This window comes from Marmota marmota, unplaced genomic scaffold, assembly GCF_001458135.2.
Source record: "Marmota marmota marmota unplaced genomic scaffold, marMar, whole genome shotgun sequence".
NCBI lineage: Eukaryota > Metazoa > Chordata > Mammalia > Rodentia > Sciuridae > Marmota > Marmota marmota.
In genome coordinates this window covers 18,864,204-18,885,710 of record NW_025999968.1, presented here as the reverse complement: position 1 = coordinate 18,885,710, position 21,507 = coordinate 18,864,204, and the positions used below count along the sequence as shown (strand labels likewise).

At 33.8% G+C, this 21,507-nt stretch overlaps 1 protein-coding gene across 4 annotated transcripts in view; it reads left to right on the top strand.

The window, feature by feature from the left end:
• Window positions 1-11,479, top strand: part of Tbc1d23 (TBC1 domain family member 23) — a 59,073-nt gene extending 47,594 nt beyond the window's left edge. For 2 of the 4 annotated variants that reach the window (XM_048803455.1, XM_048803456.1), the window contains 4 exons: window positions 1,132-1,220; window positions 3,265-3,400; window positions 5,718-5,912; window positions 11,317-11,479. In XM_048803455.1, coding sequence (XP_048659412.1) covers window positions 1,132-1,220; window positions 3,265-3,400; window positions 5,718-5,912; window positions 11,317-11,461 — 565 coding nt within the window. In that variant the 3' untranslated portion in view covers window positions 11,462-11,479. Of the gene's footprint in view, window positions 1-1,131; window positions 1,221-3,264; window positions 3,401-5,717; window positions 5,913-8,361; window positions 10,002-11,316 lie in introns of those variants that run through there. The other 2 variants (XM_015478584.2, XM_015478585.2) reach the window with 1 other exon arrangement.
• The last annotated feature ends 10,028 nt before the right edge of the window (window positions 11,480-21,507 follow it).

The following is a 21,507-nucleotide window of genomic DNA, read 5'->3' as shown; positions in this document are numbered from 1 at the left end:
ACATTGGACTATCTCTTAAAAACAGAAGATGCTGAATGTCTTCATATATGGTAAAGAAGAAAAATGCTAGAGTCTTGCTTTATACTGGATAATCATAACTGAACCATATCCTGCAAATAATTCAATGTTTTCTTTCCAAGAAACATGTAGCATATTTTGTTGAAATATTTTAACTTTACCTTTTGGTTTATTTGGGTTTACCTGAAAAGAAGTAATCAGATGTTGATTTTTATTTTAAAAAGAGAGGTCACTCTTCTGTAAACAAGTTTGAGTGTATATGTTCTTTATACTTCTGCCATTTGAAAAAGAAAGGAAGATTAATTTTTGTGATTTATATTTATGCAATAGAAGTAGAATCTTAGTTTCAATTGAAATAATATAACAGTAATAAAAATTGGGAAGAAAAACTCTTGGATATGTGGGAGAAGTTTTGAGTCAGGCATGGTAGCACATGCCTATAATTCCAGAAACTTGGGAGACTGAGGCAGGAGAATGGCAAGTTCAAGGACAGTCTCAGCAACTTAGACCCTGTCTTAAAATAAAAAAGGTTAGGGATATACCTCAATGGTAAAATAGTAAAAGGCCCCTGAGTTTAATCCCCAGTACAAAAACAACAACAACAAAAAAGTGTCTTGAGCATTACTTTTGGAGTTTGATTATTTCATACCATAACCTGTTTTGCCTAATAAACGTGTATATAGTACTTGCTAATACCAGCCATTATTCTAAGGGCTTTACAACAGAATTAGCTGATTTAATTGCCCCAACAACCCTGAAGGGTAGATATCATTATTACCATTTTACAGATGAGGAAACAGAAGTACAAAGAAGTTATAGTTTCCTAAAGCCAAACAAGTCTAAACATTGGTTTTAAAATTAAAATTCAAATTGTTTAAAATTTAATTTTTGCAGATTTAAGAGCATTCAGTCTATCAAGTCCTTATCCCCCTTTTGTCAGCATAATTTCTTTATCTTCTTTCAGTTTCCTTAACATAGCTATCCTAAAGCTCTGGGTGGTACATGGGAGGCAAAGAATATTTACGTTTTGCTCAAATATTCAAATGATGTTTGGTGAAAATTTTGACAACTTCTTAAGTGATGATTTCCTGTTTTAAAATTTTTTCAATACAGGCATGTCAGCAGCAGTGACAGAGTGGGCAAGCCTTACCGTGGTGTAAAGCCTGTTTTCAGCATTGGGGATGAAGAAGAATACGACACAGGTATAGTAATACACTTTTCTACAGACTACTTTCCTCAGTCACCAGGAGTCACTAACGGGGTCATCCTGGGACTAATGACATTTGCTTTATAAAACAGTGACATTCTGTGGAGTTGGAGAGTCTATGGATTTCTGTTGAGAGTTTGGTTTAAGATAAATGTTCCTATGAGAAATCCAAGCAGAAATGTTGAAGTAGGCTTTTGACTGTAGAAATCTTCAGCTGAGGAGAGTTCTGATGACCTTGTGGAGTTATCAGTATAGGTGCTATGTTTGCATGTAAATCCCTTTGATCACCCACTAGAAGACTGAAGAGTTGTGGGACTAGATTTTTTTTTGCCTTTTGAAATTGAAAGATAATATCCTAAAGTGCCACAAGATGGGGATATTGTACAGGGAAAGTTATTTTCTTTGTAAGCATCTTTATATTTTTAAAAATAATTTATTACTTTGGTTTATGATTCTATGACCCAGATTATCCAGATTAATTAATAATAATTAATTTGTGTATTGACTTAGGAAAAATACCAGCATATAAGTGTATAAAATGAAAAAAAAACTTATATCTCATCTTGCCTTTTCTACTTTGTAGTATATGTTGCATATTTCCATTTCAGCCTGTATATCTTCTCATTCTCTATCATATATCATAATTTATTTAAACAGTCTTCTGATTTACACTGGTGATTTTCTTTCTTTCTTTTTTTTTTTTTTTCTATTTCAAATGGCCACAGATATTTTTATACATAAATCTAGATGACCTTTTGAAAGTATAATTGTAAATTTTTAGTAGTAAGATTACTAGATTAAAACTTACCACATATGACCTTTTCATAGCTATTAATAAAATCACCCTCCGGAAAACTTGCATTGGGAAAAATATACTATTTCTAATTATTTCATTTTTTTTCTCCCCCCACCCCCACCCCCCGTTTTCTGTTGGCATCTCCTGTTATCTCTGTCTGAATAGTCTGCTTCTTCCTGAATATGTAAACTTCTCCATTAACAAAATGGAGAGATAAATGGATGAATAAATTGTGGTATATTTACATTTATCACATATAACTCACATATATTTATACTATGAGAAATTAGATAGTAACTAAAATGAGAAAACAAGAGCCATCTATATTAATATGCATAAAATTAATCATGTTGGGAATAGGGTAGTAGTTGCAGAAGAATACACTTAAGTGGTCTACTTTTTATAAATGTTTTATTTAAACTGCAAAACACTGTTGTATGTTAACAACAAGACATGTATGGGACTAATAACACCAAATAGAGATCATCAGTACTTGGTGGGAAAGTGAGAGAGAGATGATTAGGAAGAGATGCATGAGGGTTTCACTGTCATTTAAGCTCTGGTGTATGGATTTCCTATATCATTATACTCTATATTTTAAACTACTTATTAAAAATCAAAGGGAAGGGCTGGGGATATAGCTCAGTTGGTAGAGTGCTTGCCTTGCATGCACAAGTTCCTTTGTAGATCCCCAGCACCAAAAAAAAAAAAGAAAGAAAAAGAAAAAAAGAAAGAACATTTATAATTATTAACACTAGGGATGTAATTTTTAAATAAGAAAAACAAAATCAGAATATTTTACATTTCTTTCATGGAAAAGGAAAGAGATTTTTTTTTTATTTATACAGGGATTGATTTTTATTGTTATTTTCTATCATAAAATCATAAAAACAAAAGAACTCTGCCATCTTTACCTTCCTGATAGTTAACTTTTTATTAGACAGTTCAGCCATTGTTCTACAGACAATGCAGATCATAGTTACTTTATCTGTGTAAAAAAATATTAAAACTTGTGTTCTTAGTATTTTCATTTGACTTTCTTACCTTGTAAATTGATGTTTCATAACTATATTTCTGTATTAGTATCAGTGGCAAAAGGAAATAGAGTAGCAGGATTAGAATTTTTTTCTCCCCTTCAAACCTTTGAATTGCAAATAGTACAAAAATATCTTTCAGGTTGTTAAGAGATGTACCATTTTTAAAGTTGGTAATATCCACTTTTAACATTTTTAATTCTTTATAGATGAAATTGACAGTTCTTCAATGTCAGATGACGATAGAAAAGAAATTGTAAACATTCAGACTTGGATAAACAAGCCAGACATCAAGCATCATTTTCCTTGTAAAGAAGTGAAAGAAAGTGGACACATGTTCCCTAGGTACTTTTAAAAATGTCTTCTTCAGAAGTAAAATTGATTGGGGAAGTTAATATAAAATTGAACTGCAGAAGAACTTTTATTTATCCAAGTACAAAAGATACAATTTTCTTCTGTGAACTTGTATTATGTATCTTGATTTTTGAGGTATTTATGTAATATTTATTTTGAATTTTCTAAACAAAAAAATGTTAAAAAGTATATTGAATGCCTTTATAATATTTTCCTAGATGTACTAACTGTTAACATTTTTTCACACTACCCCCATGTTTGTATGCATCTAACACACGCAGACAGACCTATACTTCTTTTTGTCAGACCATTCAAAAGAAACCCATAGATGTGGTAATGTCATCCCTAAATGCTTTAGTGTAAATATCCTAAAAATAAGAGCATTCTTCTACACAATTTGAAGCGTTTATTTCACTTAAATTTTTTAAAAAATTAGTATCACCCAACACATAGATCATACTCAGAATTTTCAGTGTCCCAGAGTATCTTTTTTTTTTTTTTTTTTTTTTGAGGGAGGGAGAAGTACTAGGGTTTGAAGCCAGGAACACACAACCACTGAGTGACATCCTAATCCCTTTTTAATGTTTTTTTATTTTGAGACAGAATGTCACTAAATTGTTAAGGCTGGCTGCAAACTTTCAGTCCTGGCTCAGCCTCCCAAGTTACTTGGATTACAGGCCTGAGCCACATGGACGTGCCAGAGTATCTTTTTTAGAGTTTTTTTTTTTTTTCCTCTGTATCCAGGATTCAGTTGTAGTTCATAATTGGATTTGTCTGTTACATCTCTTATATCTCAATATAAACAGTTCTTTCCCTTTGCCTTTCACTTCCCCTTACTCTTCACAGTGAATGAATCCTTTGAGTCCAGACAGTTGTCCTGTAAAATACTCCATATTCTGGACTGTCTGATATTTGTCTTACTGTTTTAAATAAAAATGTAAGAGTATTATCATTATTAAAAGTGAAAAGGGGTTAATTCTATGCTCATGTGTAAGAGGCCAAGCATCTACTACATATTATGCCCTCTCAGCAACTGGCTGCTTTCTCTTCACCATTCTCTCAACCAGTAAGTCCTGCTTGACCCACAGAGAACCCCAAACACCTGCACAGTGACATTCCAGCCACCACCAGCCAGAACTTTAAACTAGCCTTACCAGTGGTCACAAGCAGTATGTTGGGCCCCCTTGGTAATTGGTGATTATAAACCATTTTCTGGGAAGAGGGGGAAAAGCACTCCACCAATCTGGGCCTGTGCAAATGACACGACAAAGGAGTTTCAGATCTGTGGAGTCCATGAATCCATGGGATATTCACAGTTGCTTAAACATTTCAGGGCTGGTTTCTCTGTTCATATCTGTATCTGGTGCTTAGGAACAGGGACCCATGATGCCCAAGGGCAAAAAGCCCTACTTTCTTTTTTTATTTGTTTGTTTGTTTGTTTATAGTACCTGGGACTAAACCCAGGGGAACTTGCCCACTGAGCCATATCCCTGCCCTCTTTTACTTTATTTATTTATTTAGAGACAGGATCTTGCAGAGTTGCTTTTGCCCTATTTTCTTTAAGGAAGGAAGCAGACTTGACCCCGATGCTCAAAAAGGAGCAACCCTAGACTTTTTCTTGTTTTCATTCCCCTTTTTTTCTGCTGGCCTTGTACTGGGTTTGTTTACAAAAGATGTATTTTGTTTAACCATATATTAAAAAATGGTAAGCTCTGGAAAAAATATTTTGTGCTCATTTTGCTTTCAGGATCTAGTTATAGAATATAACTGTATTCTATAGAATATATAACTGATGTGTTGACTGAATAATTTTGAATATAGATAATCCCTTTAAAAGTCAGAAGGGCAGTATATTCCACTTCAGTCAAAACTTATTATTTTAATGATTTATACATTGATTTGAGCTTTAAAATGTACGTTTTCTTTTTAAATAATTGTACAATTATGTTATAAAACATTTTTTTTACGTAAAATTAAAGGAAAATGATAAGCTGTTATGTAGCTTATTTGTTTATAGATTATCTTGTTTATATTTTTCAGCTCAAAAGTAATTTCACAGGCTGGGGTTGTAACTCAGTGGTTGAGTGCTTGCCTCGCATATGAGAGGCTCTGGGTTTGATTCTCAGTACCATATAAAAAATAAATAAATAAGTAAACAAAGACATTTTTAAAAAAGTCTTATGTTTAAAAAAAGTAATTTCATTTAAAGTTGAACATTTTTTATAATGGGAGTGTTTATGCAATAACCTATCTTGAATTATGTATTTAAAGTTCTTTATTCTTTTAATGTTCTTTTTTTTCTCTCAAGTCATCTGTTGGTTACGGCAACACATATGTACTGTTTAAGGGAGATTCTTTCAAGGAAAGGATTGGCTTATATTCAGTCTCGACAAGCACTTAATTCTGTAGTTAAAATCACATCCAAAAAAAAACATCCTGAGTTAATTACCTTCAAATATGGAAACAGCAGTGCTTCAGGAATAGAAATCTTGGCTATTGAAAGGTAAGATTTTGAAGATGATATTCTCTGAATTATTGCAAGTCATTGTTAAGAACACTTTGTTTCTCTGCTGAGATGGTGGAATAGTATACTTTTTTTTTTTTTAAAGAGGTGGAGTACATCAGGGGTGGGAGTGGGAGAAGGAGAAAGAAAGAAGAACTAGAAAATGAAGTTGGCCAAATTATGCCATGTGCATGTATAAATATATCATAGTGCACTCCAATTTTATGTATAATGACACTATCAGTTTAAAAAATAAATAAAAGGAAAACCAATAGTGTAGATAAAGGGAATCAGGGAACGGAGAAGTAGAGGGAAAGAGGATATATTGGAGATTGAAATGGAGAAAACTGTTATATGCATTTATGAATATGTTAGAATGAAGCCCACTATTATGTAAAACTAATAATGCACTAATGAAGACATCAATAAAAAAGAAAATTGTAAACATGTGAGTAAAACCAAAATATTATTGCTAGATTGTAAGATCCAAGGTATTAGGAACCAGGGCTTTTATACTCTCAATCACAAGTTCTCAATAAACCTGTCTGGTAAATAACTCAATTTTGACAGACAAAATTCAAGAAACCTTAGGTCCACTTTGCTTTGTTGGGGATCATTTTTTTTATATAATTTATTTTTTATTTTTATTAGTTACTAATGGGCCTTTATTTGTTTATATGTGGTGCTAAAAATCGAACCCAGTGCCTCACACATGCCAGGCAAGTGCTCTACCACTGAGCCACAACCCCAGCTCTTATTTTTTTTATTTATTCTGATCATAATGACAGAATGCAGTTCATTTTATATTACACATATAGAACACAATTTTTCAAGACACTAATTGTAGGGGGTCATTTTTATAAGTATTCTTTACTATCTTTTTCTCCCCAATTCTTAGTCATGTAGTTTAACTATTAATATGTGATTCTAGTAAGTGCAATGGCTAATAAACTTTTGACAAAAAGATGCTTAATAATTATCCATACCAGTGCAACACTAAATGTCAATTAGCAATGAAATTAGAAAATTGTCTACATTCTAAGGCAATGTTTTATTTTCCTTCATTAAAAACTGTTGTTTTGACAAACTGTCAGTAAGCTGGGCTGTGTACTGAGGGATGTAGTACAGATTGAGCATCCCTAATCCAAAAATTCAAAATGCTCCAAAACCCAAAACATTTCGAGTGCTGACATGATGCCACAAGTGGAAAATTGCACATCAGGAAACCTGGTTTCATGAATTAAATTATTAAAATTTTTGCATGAAGTTACCTTCAGTATTTAAGGTTTATATGAAATGAATTTTGTGCTTAGAATTGGATCCCACCCCCAAAATATCTCATTATGTATATGTGAATATTATACAATTGAAAAAAATCTGAAATCCAAAACATTTCGGGTTCATGCATTTTGGATTTAGGGATAATCAATCTGTAGTTAATTATAGTATAGTACAAGCTCCTCCTTATCTCATTGTGGACCAGTAATAAACAGCTCACAGACACAAGAACTACAGACCACTCCTAGTTTGATACTAAATTATCTTTAATCTGTAGAAAAATATGAAGCTCAGAGGGTTGAATGATTTCCCAGATCTTGACTTGTGATAGAACCAAATATAGTACTCAATTAATTACCAATTAATCTTCTCAGACCAAATCTGTACATGTAGATTCAGTGAGTCAAAGAGTATACACAGATTAATATCTACTTATGTATATTAATCCCAACCAAAGGATATTGAATTGACTTATGTATAGGAGTATTTAAATATTGTTTTAAAGATTTTACATTATTTAATTTTATATAACCCTCTGAATTATATATAACTGGGATAACTGTCCCTATTATAAATGTAAATCTGTTTTAGGGAACTTAAATTCTTGCACAAGCTCAAATTATTAAGTGTTAGACTTGTTGAGTTTGGAATTAGATACCATCAAATTATGACTTTGTGGTTGACTGAATTATATCTCTGCTGGGCTGCAGAATGTTTGGTTACCTTGTATTCGATTATCTAGATATTATTTATATTTAATAATAGTTCAGAGAATTTTAGCTTTATACTATATGAAAAATCACATGGCTTTTATATTTAAATTTCCTTTCAAAATAAACTGTTGGGCTGGGGATGTGGCTCAAGCGGTAGTGCGCTTGCCTGGCATGCGTGCGGCCCAGGTTCGATCCTCAGCACCACATACAAAGATGTTGTGTCCGCCAATAACTACAAAAAATAAATATTAAAAAATTCTCTCTCTCTCTCTCTTTTAAAAAAAAACAAAATAAACTGTTGATATCTGTTAATATATATTATGGGGATTACACAGGAGGGCATCTCGGCTGGCTTTGTGGGTTAGGGAAAGCTTCCCATCAGGGGAAATCTCAGCTGAAGGTAAAGCATTGTATTTATATCTGTATGTATCTATATATATATCTATTTTTCCCCACAGGTATTTGATTCCAAATGCAGGGGATGCTACCAGAGCCATAAAACAACAGATCATGAAAGTTTTGGATGCTTTGGAAAGTTAATATATTAAGCAAATTATTTAAATGAAATTAAGGCAACCAAGAGAAACATGAACATATATTTCCTGACTGAATACTAACCAGAGACCTTTCATTTACTCATGGGGGTGCTTGACTAGCAGGTCTAAGTGTAAATTATTATTATCGATTTCTGGATGGTTAAATTTTTAAAAATTTTCTTTTGTGTTTTCGGTTTTATAAAATGATTTATTATAAAGGCCAGTTATTAAATGACTTTGAAGTAACTGCCATTGTGCCCCTATGGACCAAGGGTACAGAATGCAGTTCTGTTTTGAAGAGCTGTTTTAAGGGAACATACATCACTTTCAGGTTTTCAAACAACCGTAAACTTATATATTTGCAATGTCTTCACTGAAAATTAGAGATAAAATTAGTTAAAGAGACTTCCTTAACTGTTAAACTTAATTTTACCCACTGAGCAATATCAAAAACTAAAAACAGGTTAATAATTAGTTCACTGTTTCTGTTCTTAAGAAGAATAAAATCTTTTTAATTAATTGAATGAAGATTCCAGCCAATTCAAAATATAGTCCAGCTAATGAGCTAAGTCATCTTTGCTCCATTATGTAATTATTTGGACACTGAAATACCAAAGTATGCCAAGCATTTCTGAGTTCTTCAGAAATACCATACTTCATTTTGATGATTTCTGAAAAGCAATTTAAAACATTATAAGTAGGTAGCATGTTAAGATCAAAATTATCATTTGGGGGACAGAATTGTATCTGTAAAAACATCATTGATCTTTATTACAAGTGGATAATTTTTAGGATATTTCAAAACTAGTGTTGAGCACAGATTGATTTAGTCTCCTTGAGATGATGACCATCTGTGACCACACTCAATATCCACTTAAATAAAAGCCAAATAATCAGAGAGATGTATAATTTTCAATCACGTAATTTATATCACTTTCTGAAATTCCTTTTTCTTCATTTGGCTTTGTCTTCTCATTAAAGTTCCAGGGGTTTGAAACTTATTATTCTGTTAATAAGACAAAACTGAAGTGATATGCTTTATTTTACAGCTTTATCAGCTTAATTTACTGTGGCCCATATTAATTACATGTAGTAAGAGATCCAGAAACATCTTTGGGGCCATGGGATGATTTTTGTAAAACCCATTTGGGAAATAGCAAATATAATCTGCCATGTCCTAAAATGTAAGATTATCTCTAAGGGATTGATAGAAGTATCTAGAATGTACCCTGTTAATAACCAGTTATTTTAATGGAAATCAAGTGAATAGAAGACAACATAATTCAAGAAATTTTATTCTGATATCTAAATAAAAACAGTTTGAGTGATTGAAGACATTTGCATGAAATTGCACCTGGTGCAATACTTGATATTTATAATCTCCCCAAAAACTGTTGTATTGCACTTTTTCCCTTTTCTTGGCACCCCCCTAGAGATGTCCTGAAGTCTGATTCTTTTGCCCATTTCAGTCATGGGACTTTTTTCACAATATAAATGTAAAGATGTTTGTGTTACTGTTTATAAATTACAATTGTAAATAAACTGGTACAATTTGCTGAAAACTTTGTTCTTTAAAGCAATGTCTCTCTTTTCTTTTTTCCCCTAATTGTAAATCTGTACCTGCCACAAAATTAGGAGTTTGAAGACTTTTCTTTCTTTTTTTTTGGAGTTTAAATGTTCAGATTTCATATTTAACTGGGGATGTACCTCAGTGGTAGAGCACTTCTTAGCATATGTGAGGCCCTGGGTTCAATCCCCATTATTATAAACAAAACAAACAGATTTCACATTTATATTAAGCTCCTATTTCTATTGATTTAGATGAGAGAAAAGAGTAGTTTTATTTAAAACTAAAAAACAAATGGCATTAGCTAGGCACTGTGGTTCACACCCATATTTCAGCTACTTGGGAGGCTGAGATAGGAAGATGCTTAAGTCTAGGAGTGAGGGGCACATAGGGAGAATACTATCTCTTAAAAACAAACAAAAAACCCCTAATAATATTAAATTCCACATGTGGTAAATTACTGCCTTAAACTATTTAACCTCTATGAACTTCATTTTACTCATCTGAAATAACACCACAGTTAGATTAGTTACACTCATTAAGATTGCATGGATTGCAACATTATGAGGTTTGGTGCTACTTTATCTACTTTCAGGATGAGAAAAATTAGATTCAAAGAAATTAAGTAAAAAAGGAAAGCATTCCCTCTTTTTTCCCATTCCCTGAGAATTATTGCTTATTGAAGTATAATATTATCTTTGCCGGTTGAGCATGGTGGCACATCATGTCTTTCTCCCAGGTTCTTGGAAAGCCGAAACACAGGGATCACAGGTTTGAGGCCAGGGTAGGCAATTTAGTGAGACCCTGTCTCAAAAGGGGCTGGGGATATAACTCAGTGGTAGAGTGCTTACCTGGAATGCCCAAGGTCCTAGGCTCAATCTCCAGTACCACAAAACAAATAAGTAAAATATTAAATTGACATTGGGGAAAACTCAATGCTATAGGTTGAATAAGTAATGAAAGTAATATCTCAATATTACTATTAACACTTTGAACTTAAAAAAGAACAAAAACATTATCTTGGAGCTAGGTGTGGTGGTGCATACCTGTAATCCGGACTGAGGAAACTGAGGCAAGAGGATCTCAAGTAAGTTTGAGGATAGCCTGGGCAACTTAGACTTTTGTCTCAAAAATAAAAAGGGTTGGGGATATAGCTCCATGGTAGAGTGCTTGCCTAGCATGTGGGAGACCTTGAGTTCAATCCCTGATATTGCAACAAAAAAATTTTTTTAAGATATAATTCACATAACATAAATCTTATCATTTAAAAATCTACAGTTAAACTTTTTTTTTTTTTAATATTCCCACAGAGTTGTGCAGGCATCACCAACTCCAGAACATTCCATGCCCTCAGAAAGAAAAAAAACTATTAGCAGTCACTCTACCACTGAGCCACAACCCCAGCCCACTAGTGCACTTTTGATTTTGATTTGCCTAATCTGGACATTTCATTAATAAAGCAGTTGTACAATATGTGAGTTTTGTGTCTGGCTTTTTTTCATCTAGCATATGATTTTCAAGCTTCATCCATGTTCTGGCATGTATCCAAGTTGCATTCTTTTTTTGTGGCTGAATAATATTTTTATGGTATGGCTATATCACATTTTATTTATTCATCAGCTGGTAGATATTTGGGTTGTTTCTTTGTTTTGGCTATTATAAATAATACTTTGTAAACACAAACATATAAATTTTTGTGTTGATATGTTTTTAGTTCTTTTAAATATCTACCTAAGAGTAGAATTACTGGGTCATGTTAATTGTACATTTGACGTTTTGAGGAACTTCCAAATTATTTTCCAAAGGGGCTTTACCATTTTACATTCCCTCTATAAAAGGCTTGAGCCTTCTAGTTTCTTCACCAACACTTGTATTAAATCTTTCTTTTCTTATAGATATCCTACTGGGTGTGAAGTGAATCTCAGTGTGGTTTTGATTTGTGTTTCCCTAATGACTACTAAGGAGCTCTCTTTCATGTGCTTATTGGCCATTTATGTATCTTTTGGAGAATTGTAATTCTTTTGCCTATTTTGAAACTGGCTTTTTATTGTTGAGTTGTAGGAATTTTTTAAATATTCTAGATAACGAGTGTCAATAGATATATTATTCACTAATATTTTCTTCCATTCTCTGAGTTGTCTTTTCAGTTCTTTTTGAATTTTTTTTGTGATGACTGGGGATTGGATCCAGGGCCTTGAGCATGTTAGGCAAACACTTCATCACTAAGCTATATCCTCAGCTTATTTTATTTTGAGAAGGCTAAATTGCTCAGGCTGACCTTGAACTTGACATCCTTCTGCTTCAGCCTCCTGAATAGCTGGGATTATAGGTATGTGCCGACATGCTTGGCTTCTTTAACTATCCTGATGGTATGATTTGAACCATAAAAAGTAAAATTTTAATGATAAGCCTATTTTTCGTCACTTGGCCTTTTTTGGTATATCTGTGGAACCATTTCTTTAATTTTTACAATTGTCACCCATTTTGAATTATTTTTATGTGATATAAAGGTCTAATTCATTTTTTATATACAAATAACTCAGTTGTCTTAGTACTACCTGTTAGAGGATAATTTTTTTCCCACATTAAGTGATTTTCTTGCCTTGTTGGAAATAATTTGACCTCATCAATTTATTTTTATGCTTTCAAATTGCATTGGTCTGTATGTCTGTCCTTACTGCTAGGACTAACATTCTTTTTTTTGCGGGGGTGGGTACCAGGAATTGAACTCGGGGGCACTTGACTCCTGAGCCACATCCCCAGCCCTATTTTGTATTTTATTTAGAGACAGGGTCTCCCTGAGTTGCTTAGTGCCTCAGCTTCTGGAACTGCTGGGATTACAGGATTACCACTGTGCTGACAGGAGTAACATTCTTGATTAGCTTTGAATTAACTTTTTGAAATGGAGAAGTGTAAGTTCTCCAACTTTGATTTTGTTTTCAAGATTATTTTCTGAATGCCTATTGTTCTTAGTCCCTTACATCTCCATATTTGTATGAAAGATCAGCCTTTAGGTTTCTGCAACAAAAACAGTTGGGAGCTGGATACAGCAAACCTGTAATTTACCTGAGAGTGAAACATGAATATCAAAAGTTTAAGGCCAGGCTGAGCAACTAAGCAGAGATCCTGTCTCAATAAAAGGGCGGTTGTTCTGGGAATAGGTCAATAGTAGAGTATTTATCTAGCAAGGAAAAAAAAAAGTTTGGAGAGTATTGCCATCTCGTCAATACATGAATATTCCAATCCATGAATATGAAATGTCTTTCCATTTTTTAAGTCTTTCAGTGATATTTTGCAGTTTTTTTTCATTTTGCAGAAATCCTTCTTTTAATATTTTAAAGTAAAACGTGGGCATGTTAAAGTAATAACAGATTTATACTTTGTATCCTTCCTCTACCATTTGGCTCTATGCCTCTTTGAAGAATTAGAAGACCCTACAAAACCACAAATTTCATGCTGAAAATAACAGTGTAACAAAGTCCAAAACAAGCTGTGATGTTACTGGTTTTCAAAAAGCTTTAAGGACTAAGATGAGCGATCCACTGCAATATTATAGGCTGGTCAAGCTGATGTTGCTTTACAGCTCATCTATTGCATGTGTGGAAGAAGTAAGAGCAGAAGAGAAAATCACTTCCACCTGGACCACCGCTTCTCTTTATCTGTTAAAGGCACATATATCACTCCCATAAGAGGTTTCATTTTGACACTGTGATCTTGTAGCTTGTGGTACTACTCCAACATTTGATTTCCACCTGCAGGACCAACTGGCAATATCAATCTTCCACCAGGCTTTAACTGGTCTATTAGTGCCTGTGGCACAACTGGGGCTGCAGCTCCAACATGAATTGCATCGTAAGGGGCTTCTGCAGCATATCCCATCCCATTCTATCTCCCACAACCAGTTGTAGTCTCCCTGAAGTCAAAAGTGTTGGATCATCCTTTCTGACATTATTTATTGATTCATATACTAGCTCTTTAATGTGATCAATTCTTATGACTTTTCCATTACATTCAATCATACGTGCATGTTTTGCAGTTTTTATATTTTTCTAAAGTCTTTCACATCTTTTCTTACATTTATTCCTAAATATTATATTATCTATGCTATTATAAATGGAAATGTTTCCTTAATTTCATTTTTTAAGTTTTTCATTGCTAGTGTATAGAAATATAATTGATTTTTGCACATAAACCTTAACATCCTCTAACCTTGCTGACCTTTTTATTCCAACAGGACAGGATTTTTGTGTGTGTGTGGCATCCACTAGGATTTTCTACATTCAAGACCCTAGCATCTGTGAATGGCAATAGTTTGTTACTTCTTCCTTTACAATCCGGATGCCTTATATTTTCTTACCTAATGGGTCTGGCTAAAGCTTCCAGTATAAGGTTAAATAGAGGGGGTGAGAGCAAACATCCTTGTCTCTTTTTCCCCAGCCTTAAAGGGAAAACATCTAGAATTTCATCTTTAAATATAATGCTAGTTTTAAGGGTTGTTGTTGTTTTTTTTTTTTTTTTTTTGTAGATAGGTTTTATCAGATTTAAGAAGTTCTGCTTCTGTTCCTAGTTTGTCGAATGTATTAGCTTTGGCCACCATAACAAAATACCCTTCTTTAAACAAAAGAAATAGTCATTTTCTCATAGTTCTGGAGCTTTAAATCTGAGATACGGGTCCAGCATGCTTGGGTTCTGTGAGAGGTTTCTTCTTGGCTTGTGGCTAGCTGCCTTTTCACTACATCCTCACATGGGCTTTCCTCTGTGGTATTGTGGATAGTGCGCTCTGTCTTATCGTGAAAGCCCCTCTTTTCTGACCTCATCTAAACCTAATTACCTCCCAAAGGCCCTGTCTTCCAATACCATTATATTAAAAGTGAAGGCTTCAACATATGAATTTGAGGGGGTTGGGAACACAGACATTTAGTACATAATAATGTTTCTACCATGAAAGGGTACTGATTTTGTTTAAAAATAATTGCATGTATTGAGATCATGTGAAGTTTTTTATTTATTAAATAATATTGATAAATATTATTGATGGGTTTTCATATGTTGAACTAATCTTAAATTTCTGGGATAAGTCCCACTTGGTTGTGTTGTATAATCCTTTTTTATGTGTTGCTGGAATCCATTTGCTATTTTACTGAGGATTTCTGCATCTGCATTCATAAGGAATATTGGTCTCTGGTTGGTTTTCTTGTGATACCTTTGGTTTTAGTATAAGGGTAATGCATGCTTCACAGAATGAATTAAAAAGCATTCCCACCTCTTATTTTTTGGAATAGTTTTTGCAGGTGTTAATTCATAATTTAAAAAAAATGCTTTGCAAACCAGGAATAGAAAAGAACTTCATTAAACTGATGCAGACAATCTACAGATGCTAATATCAGGCTTAACAATTAAAGACTAAATGCTTTATTCTGAAGTCTGGAAACATTTAATGCTGTCCATTCTCACCATTACTCTTCAACATTGTTGTCGAATTCTTACCCAGTACAACAAGCAATGAAAAGAGCTAAAGAGCATACAAGGTTAGAAAGGAAGAAATAAAATTATCACTGTCTGAGGATGACATTAGTAACTTTAATAAGATTGCAAGATACAAGTTCAACACATATCTATATACTAGCACTAAACAATTGGAAACCAAAAGCTTTTTAAAAAAAAAAACATTTATTTTAACCAAAATATGACATATCTATGTATAAATCTAATAAAATATCTGGAATGTGTATGTTGAAAACTTCGAAGTACTTGTGAAAGAAATCAAAGACCAAAATAAATAGAGAACATACCATGTTTATGAATTGCCAGATGATGTAATTAAGATGTTGGTTAAATGAACTATAGATCTAATTTAATTCCAATTAAAATCCTAGGAAGTTTTTTTTTTTTTTCAATAGAAACAAGCTGATTCTAAAATTTGCATGGAAAGGAAAAGGAAACAGAATATCCAAGACAATTTTGAAAGTTAGAACCAAGTCAGGGAGACTCACACTATTTGATTTTATTACTTACATAAAAGCTATAGTAATCAAGACAATAAGGTAGTGACAGAATAGATAAATCAATGCACAGAATATATGTTCAGAAATAGATAATGGGCAAAATTTTTCTTTGCAAAGATTCAAAGCTAATTCAATTGAGAAAAGATTGTCTTTGAGTCTGTTGCCCAAGAATCAAATGTTGGAAGCTTTGCCCTCAGTATTGTTAAGAGGTACTGGAATCCTTAAAAAGTGGGGACTTGTAGAAAGTGCTTGGGTCCTTGGGGGAGCTGTCCTTAGAAGGAATTTATATAGTTCTTCTGGGACCCTGGTTAGTTCTCATGAGAGGGTTGTTATGAGAGAGCAAGACCGGCCCCTCCCCACTTTCTCTAGTTACATATCTTGCCATGTGATCTCTCCCTCTTGCAAATGCTCCCACCATGCATTCACCATTAGGCCCTTAGCAGAAAACGAACTGATAGGGCCACCTAATCTTGGATTTCAGCTTTTAAACTGTGGGCTAGCTGGGTGTGATGGCATACCTGTTACTAGGGAGCAGAGGGAGGAAGATCATAATTTCAAAATCAGCCTCCACAACTTAGACCCTGTTTCAAAATACGAAGGGCTCCCAAGTGTTCAATCCCTAGTACTGAAAGAAAAAAATACTAAAAGATGTAGGCTACATAAACCTCTTTTCTTCCTTCCTTCCTTCTTACTGGAGATTAAACCCAGGGGTGCTTAACCACTGAGAAACTTAGCCCTTTTTCTATTTTATTTCAATACAAGGTCTTGGTAAGTTGCTTAGGGCCTTGGTAAATTGCTGAGGCTGTCTTTGAACTTGCAATCCTCCTGCCTCAGCCTCCTGAATCACTACACCCAGGAAAACCTCTTTAATCTTTATTAAGTAACTAGCCTTAGGCATTTTGGTATAGCAACCAAAACCAGACTAATATGCTTTCAGCATATGGTGTTAGAACAACTGGATATCTATGTACAGAGAAATGATTCAAACTTACAGACTCATAAAATTCAAAATGGATTCTGTAGCTATAAAACTAATAGAAAATAGGAGAAAATTTTAATGATTTTGTTAGGTCAATAGTTGTTAGATATGATATGAAAGCATATATTCATAGAAATTTTTCTAAAGTAAATTTGTCAAAATATTTTGTTCTGCAATACTTAACATTATAAAAGACAAACTACATATTGGGAAAAATACTTGGCAAAAAATATCCAACAAAGGATTTGTGTTCAGAATACATGAAGACTTTCAAAACAAATAAAATTTTTTTAAAAATATTTTTTAGTTATAGACAAATGCAATATCTTTATTTTGTTTATTCATTTTTGTGTGGTGCTGAGGATCGAACCCAGTGCTTCACATGTGCGAGGCAAGCGCTCTGCCACTGAGCCACAAGCCCAGCCCCACAAATTTTTAAAAAATTGAGCAAAAGATTTAACCATTTCTTGAAAAATGAGTAAAATTTTAAAAATATTTGGGTGGCAGATAAACACATGAGATGATGCTCAACATCACTATCTGTTAGGGAAATGGCAAATCAAATCCACATCAACATAGCATTACATTCCTATTAGAGTGGCTTAAATTAAAACCCAAAGCTGACAATACCACAAGCTAGTGAGACTATGGTATAACTAGAACTTATACATTGCTGATGAGAATACAAAATAATACAGCCATTCTAAACAACAGTTTGGCATTTTCTTATAAAGTTAAACATTTTTACCATACAACCCAGCAATCCCTTTTACTAAGAATTTACCCCAGAGAAATGCAAACTAATACAAAAAAAAAAAAAAACTGGTCATGAATGTTCATAGCAGTCTATTTATAACTACTAAAACCTGGAAACAACCTAAAATGTTTTTCAGCAGGTAGTATATAAACACTAATATATCCATCCATTGGAATACTGCTTAGCAATAAAAATAAATAAACTATTGATATGTGTAACAACATGGACAGATCTCAAAGGTAGGATGCCACATGAAAGAAGTCATCAAAATATGTACTGTATAATTCCACTTATATTACTTTCTGGAAAAGGCAAACAAGGACAGGACCAAGTCGGGTTAGGGTTGAGCAAATGATTGATCATGAAGGAACAGAATACTCAGGGAATACTCAGGCTGTTAGAAGTGCTCTACATCCTGATTGTGATGGTGGTTACGTAAATCCATATTGTATTAAAACTCAGGAATGTGCATGGAAAAGATTTTACTATATGTACATTTAAAAAATGTTTTAAATTAAAAGCTCAAAAGTAAATTCAATAGATTCTATTTTCAAAATCCAATGTGCATGCTTTTTCTTAGCATTTTCACATTTCTTATTTGATTCTTTCCATTGATTTGTGAAGAGGCAGAACAGTGAAGAAATTCGGGGAGCAGGGGTTATGGCTCAGTGGTAGCGTGCTTGGCTAGCATGCATGAAGCACTGGGTTCTATTCTGCGCACCACATACAAATACATAAAGGTCCATCAACAACTAAAAAGTATTAAAAAAAAAAGAAAGAAATTCGGACTAACCTAATTTCTCTGAGTGTGTGAGGTATCTATCTTTGTATCTGAGGGCCTAAGTATTGCCTGCCAAGTATTGAACAGAGGAAGAAAATAAGAATAGCAGAGATCATAAACGGGCTGCTTAAATCTGAATATGACATTTTGTGTGGCCCACACAATTTTTGAAATTTGAAGTTGACAACATTTGAAATTTACAAGATTTTTCCAAAATTTGTCAATTTGGTTTCTAATGAACAAGTACTTTACTTTTAAAAACATTTATAGTGTTTCATAATTCTTAATCACTGCTTTATGTGCCAGTATCTCCATTTTATGGTTGAGCACAAAGAAGGTGACTTCCAAGATTTTATAGCTAATGAGTGGCAGAGTCAGAATTTAAATCCAGATGATCTAATTTCAAAATTTATGCTCATACTGCAATTCTAACCTGCCTCCTTTTGGTAGGCTGGCTTGGAAACAGGAGGCCAGAATTAGTGGCTTTCAGTTCACTGTTTGTTTGCTTTTCTGTCTTCAAAGTTGACAGCTTTACTCCATAGTTACCTATCTAGTAGGTATATTAAATTGCCTTCCCTACACTGAATAACCTGCCCAAAGTCACATGCTGTCAGCAAAGTTCTGAATTCTGATCTTCTGATTTGTTGACAATTTCACTAGAGATTTAAAGTATCTATCTATGTATGTATATTTACAGGCACACACAAACTCCTCCCTGTACAAAGTTCTAACCATATAATTACTAAGTTTGATCCTGTAGCATCATATTCTCTCCTTCTAGGATTTATTCTTAGTTTCTCCTTTTATTCTGTGCAAAGGACTCTAATACCTTCTGATTTTCAGCCCCTTTTCTCTGAATTACCTATCCTTTACTATCATTTACATATCTTCCTGACCCACCTGAAATGAACTCAATTTCCCCAAACTAAGTATCTAATATTATGAAGGAGTGATTGGAGGATAGGAGACCAGTTATGACATGTCTGCAGCAGCCTCTCCAAGGTGAGGAAGGTCTAACTGTGGAGGATGGTGATGGAAACTGAAGGGAAACAGCAGGAACATTTTTTGAGTCAGGGAGAATTCTATCCCTAACCACAGATGGGTGATGAAAGACTTGAAAGATGTTGAAATGGCTTAAATTTTTTGGGAGGGTAGGGACCAGCGGAAAATGAAAAAGGAGGCAAGAGAGTGGCAAGAATGAGTACAAGGGCTAGGAGGAAAATCTTTTTTGGAGATGACCCATTTAGTTTCAAATAACTGAGTTTGAACCAATGTCAAGGCATGTAAACAGAGATGGCTTACAGGCAGCTGGAGATTGTGAACTATCTCCTCCAGAGTAGAAAATAGAAATCTGACTGCTACCAACTTGGAAATGGTCATTAAAACTTTGAGACAGACATGAATGGCAGTGGGAAAAGGGACTGAAAAGCAACATCAGAGTTTTAGCTGGACCTTCAAGATACATTTGGTCTAGTAGTTTTATATTTTGTCTTGTTTCAAAGATAATATAAAACAACATGGAAAGGAAGGCAGAGCTGCTGCACTTGAAGGTTCAGGAAGTAGAGCAGGGGCAAGGAGAGTTGCACAAACAGTCTTTTGGCCTCATTCTCCTTCCTTTGCTTATAAGTCCTTTCCTGTACAGGTGATGAAAAAGTTCACAAGGTGAAACGATTGGCCTTGGTATTAACATCAAATCAGGATCACAGTCAGAGCTAGAATCCAATGCCTAACTTTCCCATTATGCCCAGATAATTTGAAAGAAAACTTTAAAAAACACTTTTTAAAAAAATTTATCTTTTCATTTAAGCTGCAGAAACCTATAATTGCTATGTATTCCCCCTCAACTTTTTATTATCACAGTTTAAAATTTTTAAACTTTACTAAGTTTTGTGAACAGCTATATGTCCTCCTCCTAGATTTAGCAACTAACATTTTGCCATTTTTGTCTTATGAACTCAATTTCCCCAAACTAAGTATATAATATTATGAAGGAAATAAAATATTATTTCCTTTTCTGCTGGCCATTTTCACTTAATATTCTGACACTTCACCCTTAACTATTTCTGCATGCCTTACCTAAGAGTAGTGACATTATCTGGCATGATTGTCATACCATATTAAACATAAAACCCCCAAAATATAGCATCAAATGTCAGTTCACATTTAAGTGTTCCTAATTGTTCCCCAAATGTTTTTATAGTGTTCTTTGAAAACTCAGGATCTGTTTTAATATAATTTATTTATTTATTTATTTATTTTATTGGTTGTTCAAAACATTACAAAGCTCTTGACATATCATATTTCATACATTAGATTCAAGTGGGTTATGAACTCCCATTTTTACCCCAAATACAGATTGCAGAATCACATTGGTTACACATCCACATTTTTACATAATGCCATATTAGTGACTGTTGTATTCTGCTACCTTTCCTATCCTCAACTATCCCCCCTCCCCCCTCCCATCTTCTCTCTCTACCCCATCTACTGTAATTCATTTCTCTCCTTGTTTTTTTTTTTTTCCCATTCCCCTCACAACCTCTTATATGTAATTTTGTATAACAATGAGGGTCTCCTTCCATTTCCATGCAATATCCCTTTTCTCTCCCTTTCCCTCCCACCTCATGTCTCTGTTTAATGTTAATCTTTTCCTCCTGCTCTTCCTCCCTGCTCTGTTCTTACTTGCTCTCATTATATCAAAGAAGACATTTGGCATTTGTTTTTTAGGGATTGGCTAGCTTCACTTAGCATAATCTGCTCTAGTGCCATCCATTTCCCTGCAAATTCCATGATTTCGTCATTTTTTAGTGCTGCGTAATACTCCATGGTGTATAAATGCCACATTTTTTTTAATCCATTCATCTATTGAAGGGCATCTGGGTTGGTTCCACAGTCTAGCTATTGTAAATTGTGCTGCTATGAACATCAATGTGGCAGTATCCCTGTAGTATGCTCTTTTAAGGTCTTCAGGGAATAGAC